Below are 6374 nucleotides of genomic sequence, written 5' to 3'. Positions count from 1 at the left end.
TGCGCCCCCCGGGGGACCCGGGCGCGGCGGTGCCTCGGTGCCTGCGAACGGCCCCGGTGCTTCCACCCCCCCTCGCTGTGATCCCCCCATTCTGTGCGACCCCCCCCCAGTGCTCGGGGAGAAAAGAAAATTGCCCCAAATGCGCCGGAATGGGCCCCAAAGCCGGGCCGGGGTGGGGGTGCCCAGCCCCGCAGCACCGAGCGCTCCTCGCGCCCCCCACCCCGGAGGCACCGCCCGGGGAGAGCCCCGGGACCCCCCCCCGGAACCTCCCGGGACCTCCCCTCGGGACCTGCGGGACCTTCCCGGGGCCGCCGGCGGTCGGTGCTCGGCGGGGCCAGAGGGGAGAGGATGGGAAAGAGAAGGGAAAAATGGGAATAAAAAGGGGAATAAAAGGGGGAGGAGAGGGAAAATGGAAAAGGAGGGAAGGGAAGAAAGGAAAAGGTGGAAAATAGAAACGGGGGGAAAAAAGAAAAGGGGGGGGGAAAGGCAGGGAAAGAAGAAGAAAAAATAAAAAGAAACCCCGGGAAATAAAGAGAGAAAAGAGGGAATGGGCGCGGGGGGAGGCTCAGGCCAGCCCCGATGTCCCACGCGTGTCCCCATCCCGGGGTGGGTGCTCCCGGGGGGTGCTCGTTCCCGGGTGGGTGCTCCCTATGGGTGCTCCCGGGGCTGGGTGCTCCCGGTGGGTGCTCCCAGGGTGGATATTCCCGGGTGGGTGCTCTCATGGATGGGTGTTCCAGGGCTGGGTGCTCCCCGGGTGGGTATTCTCGGGGTGGGTGCTCCCGGTGGATGCTCCCAGTGGGTGCTCCCAGGGCTGGGTGCTCTCAGTGGGTGCTCCCAGGATGGATATTCCCGGGGTGGGTGCTCCCGGGTCTGGGTGCTGCCGGTGGGTGCTCCCAGGGATGAATGTTCCCGGTGTGGGTGCTCCATGTGGGTGCTCCCTATGGGTGCTCCTTATGGGTGCTCCCGGTGGGTGCTCCCAGGGATGAATGTTCCCGGTGTGGGTGCTCCCTATGGGTGCTCCCTGTGGGTGCTCCCATGGATGGGTGCTCCCAGTGGCTGTTCCCGGGTGGGTGCTCCCAGGTCTGGGTGCTCCCCCTGGGTGCCCCCTGTGGGTGCCGCCGGGGCGCTCCCCGGGCGCTCTGGCTCAGTGCGGCCGGCGCAGGGCTGTTTCCCAGCGCGGTCTCTGTGGCGCAATCGGTTAGCGCGTTCGGCTGTTAACCGAAAGGTTGGTGGTTCGAGCCCACCCAGGGACGGGCCGCACCTTTTCCTTTTTCACTCCATTTTTTTTTTTTCTCCCCCCCCCCCACCCGAGTCCAACCCGGCGGAGCCCAGCGCCGGGCAGGGGGGGGGGATTTTCATTTTGCAAAGCCCCCGGGGGGCTTTCCCTGCTCCCCCGCAGCACCAGGGAGGGGGCAGCCGGTGTCCGGCAGCTCCTTGCCCTCGGACAGTGCCGAGATGGACCGGGACAGGCTGTGAAGGGCCAGGAGGTGCCCCCCATGCCCCCCGAGGGGTCACAGCTCACTCCAGGGAGAAGCTTCCCCGAGTCGGAGGCTGAGCATGAACATTTCTGCTCAGCCTCTGCCCCCTGCCCCAGGCAGAACTTGGAAGCGTTTCCACCCAGAGCCTGTATTTTGTTTCAAAAAAAAAAAAGCTGAAGGGGGTCCAGGCTCTGCATTGCTGGAGTTCTCCTCTCCTACAAAGTCTTGTAAAATCTATTTATGTTCCCTGCCTGCCCTGATTTTATTTTCGTACCCAAAATAACGTCATTGGTGTTTCGATGCAGGGCGCGAGGCAGTGCCAGGCAGACCCCCGGTGCCTCCAGCTCAGAGCCACAAACAACGCTCCCACCACCGAGCCCAGCGGTGCCGGGGCTGGGGATGAGGATTTCTGCTCCCATCCAGGTCTGACAGCATGAAGGGCAGAGGTGCCCCCTGGGCATCACCTCCCCGGTACCGCCCGAGCCCCCCGGGGCCACAGAGGAACGCAGCTCTGCCGAAATCTGCCTTTGATTCCCGTCTGGTTTTGGTGCTCCTTCTCTCCCCAGCGCGTGGCTCATTCCTGCCAGGCATAATGTGGCCTCTGACTTCATTCCCGCAAGAAACCTTTTACAATGGAAAACTCTTTAAAAATACAACAGGCACGGGACAGGCTGAGCCTCCGGGGCTCGGTCCCTGAGCAGGGCCTGCACGGGCCGGAGGTTTTCATTGAAAGCAGGCGGGCTGCTCTGCTCTGCGTTTGAGAGCGTTTCCAAACACATGGATCTCTTTCCCTTTGGCACAACATCACTCCCCTAAATTAAACGTTTAATCCCGTCTCCTCCAGGAGAGGGGAGAGCTGGCGAGCGGGCATGGGGAAGGAAATCCAATACTCTGCAGAGCGCAAATCCCCCTTTCAGTTGCTTTCTGAATAAAAAATACCCCCGCGGCCACTTGCCAGACCCTTTCACCTCCCCAGGATGGGCCACAATTCGCTGCTCTACAGAGTGACTTTGTCGTGCTGCCCTTTCCAAAACTGGGCACGTTTGGGCTTTGGCCCCAAGGGCAGAGGGAGGATGCACAAAGCTCGACCCACACAGGGCTGTGCACAGTGAAGCAGGACGGCTTTCCTGGGGTTTTTACTTCAGTTCAGACAAGTTTGGGCAACTTTTCCCAGTGCCCAGCTGCGCAACACCCTGCACATCCATCCAGCGGGGTGCTAGCCCCGTGCCCATCCAGCTGTGGGCACTGCATCCATCTGTGCACATTACATCCAGCTGTGCACACTGCATCCAGCTCTGCATGTTGCATCCAGCTGTGCACACTGCATCCAGCTGTGCACACTGCATCCAGCTCTGCACGTTGCATGCAGCTTTGCTCACCGCACCCAGTTGTTCGCACTGCATCCAGCTGTGCACATCACATCCAGCGGTGTGCACTGCATCCAGCTCTGTGTGCTGCATGCAGCTTTGCTCACTGCATCCAGCTGTGCACGTTGCATCCAGCTGCGTGCACTGCACCCATCCCTGCGTGTTGCATGCAGTTGTGTGCATTGCGTCCAGCTGTGCCCACTGCATCCAGCTGTGCTGTTTCCAGCTTTGCTCACTGCATCCAGCTGTGCACACTGCATCCAGTTGTTTGCACTGCATCCAGCTGTTCCCCATTTCCAGCTGTTCCCCATTTCCAGCTGTTCCCCGTTTCCAGCTGTGCCCCCCCCCAGCCGTTCCCGCCGCGCCCCCTCCCCTCGGTCCGCCGCCGTCCCGGCATGCCCCGCTCCCCGTGACTCTTCACTTTTCTCCCCTTTTTGCCCGCCCCCCGGCGGGCCCGGCCGCCAATGGCGGGCGGCGAGCGGCGAGCGGCGGCCAATGGGAGGAGGAGGGAGGCGGGACGAAGGAGCCGGAGCAGCGGAGGCGGCAGGAGCAGGAGCAGCAGGGCCGGGCCTGGCGGCGGAGCAACGACCGGCACCATGGTGGGCACCGGCACCGGCCGGGGGGACCCGGGAGGGCTCGGGGGGTCACGGGGGGTCACGGGGGGTCACGGGGGGTCACGGGGGGAGGGCTGGGGGCACCACGGGGGCGTCCAGGGGAGTCCCGGGGAGTCCCAAGGGTTCCCGGTGGGGCCTGGGGGAGGGCCCCGGGGGGTACCGGGGGGGCTCGGAGGGGCCCTGGGGGGTCACGGAGGGTCCCGGGGGAGGGTGGAGGGGACCCGGGGTGGTCCCAGGGGGAGCCCCGGGGGGTGTCAAGGGCTCCCCGTAGGGCCTGGGGGAGGGCACCGGGGGGTACTGGGAGGGCTCGGGGGGACCTGGGGGGTCCCGGGGGGAGGGCTGGGGGGACCACAGGGGGGTCCAGGGGAGTCCCGGGAGGGCCCCGGGGGGTACCCGGGGGTGCCTGGAGGGTCCCGGGGGAGGGTTTGGGGGGACCCTGGGGGGTTCTAAGGGCACCCGGGAGGGTCCCGGGGCAGGGTCTGGGGGTTCCCGGGGGGTTCTCGGGGATCCCAGTGCAGCCCCCCCTCATCCCGCCCCATCTCGCAGTCGATCATGTCGTACAACGGCGGGGCCGTGATGGCCATGAAGGGGAAGGGCTGCGTGGCCATCGCCGCCGACCGGCGGTTCGGCATCCAGGCACAGATGGTGACCACGGACTTCCAGAAGATTTTCCCCATGGGGGAGAGGCTGTACATCGGGCTGGCAGGGCTGGCCACCGACGTGCAGACCGTGTAAGTGCCGCCCGGCCCCCGGGTTTGCAGAGCCCCCCTTTATGTGAGGGCTAACACCTGAGCATCACCGAGTTCCCTCCTTTGGGGAGGGCACAAAGCTGGTACCAGCACTCCTTTTCTCAGCCTCCCATCACCGGGGCTCTCTGGGGCTGGCTGCTGACAAGCCAAAAGGCTCTGGTTTACGTTAATGCTGTGCTCATCTTTGATCTCACAGCACACAGGGGTTGTGTTATTTCCCTAGTCTTTTATTTCTTGGGTTTACAAAGCTTCTGCTGATGTTTGCAATACGAGAACAGATTATTTTCTAAAAGTAAAACTGCACGATTTAAGGTATCGTCCCTGCTAAGACACCTGAATAATTTCACATATAAAAGGAGCTGCATCTGGGGTGCTCACCTGTTGCAGGCACGCATCAGATTTGCTACCTCAGCACGCAACAGAACACGGCCAGGCCTGGGTGAAGATGAAAGTGAAAGGAGCCTTCTCTGGCTTTAACGTTGTTTCTCCTCTCTTCTTGCAGTGCCCAAAGACTGAAGTTCAGGCTGAATCTCTACGAGCTGAAGGAAGGCAGGCAGATCAAGCCTCAGACGTTTATGAGCATGGTTTCCAACCTGCTCTATGAGAGACGGTAACTGTCAAACACCCGAGTCACTGCTTGTGTGTGAGTGAAGGCTGTGGCTGTCGGTACTGATCCCATTCCAGAGAGCTGGGAGGATGAGGAGGGCTCCTTGTAAAGACTTGTTTTGATATGGGAAAAGGAGATTTCCATCTAGAGACAATCTTATCTTCAATTTTCTTGCAAAACACTGGGTTTTGTTAAAATACTCCTATAACGGTACAAGTTCATTTACTTTGCCATGCTAAAACCATCACAAGATGCTTCCAGATTGATCTGAAAGATCCCCCAGCAAAAGCACCTGTGTAATATTTTCCTTGTATGGATGCTTACATGTGATGTGCGGCTGCTTCCAGGTGGCTGAACTGGAGGAAGACAGAGAAAAAACCTCTACTGTGCTTTTCTTCACAGGTTTGGGCCTTACTACACAGAACCGGTCATCGCTGGCCTGGACCCCATAACACACGAACCTTTCATCTGCTCTCTAGACCTGATCGGCTGCCCCATGATAACCGACGACTTCGTGGTCAGCGGCACCTGCTCAGAGCAGATGTACGGCATGTGCGAGTCCCTCTGGGAGCCTGACATGGTGAGTGAGGCGGCCAAGGTCAGCTCTGCTTCTTGGATTCAGCCTCCTGCTGTTAACTGGAGAACCGGACCTAAACAGGCTGGATGAAAAGCTCTGTCCTTTGATACTTCCTGGAGAAGTTCAGAAGAAAGAGGCTATAGCTTACAGCAGCCTGTAGGAAAATTCTTGCAGCATCGGGGATGATATTTTGAGGTTTGAGCAAAATCTGATGACTCAACACCTAGTTTTTACACCAACTGAAATAGTTTCTGTTCTTCAGGAGCCCGATCACCTCTTCGAAACGATCTCGCAGGCCATGCTGAATGCAGTGGACAGAGATGCTGTATCTGGAATGGGCGTAATTGTACACATAATGTAAGTGCTGCTCTCTTCCCCTACAGAACAGGTAGAATTCCACAAGCTGCATGTTAAAGTCAGTTGAGGGATCTTGCTCCCTTTCAGTAGCATTTTAGTAATGCTGTGTCCCTTCTAAGTGCTGTTTGATTGCTCATGGCTGCTCTCTGCTGCACACTGGCCAAGAGGATGCTCTTTGCCAAAGCTGGATGCATGGTTTGCTTCACAAGTCCAAATGCAGTCAGGAAGCTGCTTGTTTTGCTCATGGTGTTGCTTACTGCTGCTTACAGAATATCCCAGGCATTGCTGCTTATTGCACCTGCTGAGCTCCCCTGGGGAGCAGTGGCAGGAGGATGGGGTTTGCTGAGTTTTAACAGCCACCTTCAGGTTTAGATCATCCCACCTGCACTAGCAAACGAACCACACACGCACGTTGCATCTTGCTAAAGAAGTGATGCTCTTTAAGGAAGTATTTAACAGGAATTTACTGGTAGTTTTCTCTCTCTCTCCCTGTAGTGAAAAGGACAAGATCACTACCCGGACCCTGAAAGCTCGCATGGACTAGCCCAGCACAACTGTGCGTGCGTTTCACACCCCAGTCTGCTTGGACTTTTTTTTTTTTAATAAAATTCTTTATTGTAGTGAA

At 59.1% G+C, this 6374-nt stretch overlaps 1 protein-coding gene across 1 annotated transcript; it reads left to right on the top strand.

Moving 5' to 3' along the window:
- The first annotated feature begins 3362 nt into the window (after window positions 1-3362).
- Window positions 3363-6374, top strand: PSMB3 (proteasome 20S subunit beta 3). The gene is made up of 6 exons (XM_082778788.1): window positions 3363-3444; window positions 4006-4190; window positions 4711-4818; window positions 5218-5395; window positions 5655-5749; window positions 6245-6374. Exons 1-6 carry the CDS (start codon window positions 3442-3444, stop codon window positions 6291-6293), a joined length of 618 nt encoding a protein of 205 aa, XP_082634914.1. The 5' UTR covers window positions 3363-3441; the 3' UTR covers window positions 6294-6374.

Source organism: Aythya marila (assembly GCF_965140915.1).
Source record: "Aythya marila genome assembly, chromosome: 25".
NCBI classification, from domain to species: domain Eukaryota; kingdom Metazoa; phylum Chordata; class Aves; order Anseriformes; family Anatidae; genus Aythya; species Aythya marila.
This window is presented reverse-complemented; position numbering and strand designations above follow the sequence as displayed.

Coding starts and splice junctions, on each gene's coding strand:
- PSMB3 (XM_082778788.1), top strand. Junction 4,819..5,217: donor AACCTGCTCTATGAGAGACG/GTAACTGTCAAA, acceptor TTTTCTTCACAG/GTTTGGGCCTTACTACACAG. Junction 5,750..6,244: donor GGCGTAATTGTACACATAAT/GTAAGTGCTGCT, acceptor CTCTCCCTGTAG/TGAAAAGGACAAGATCACTA.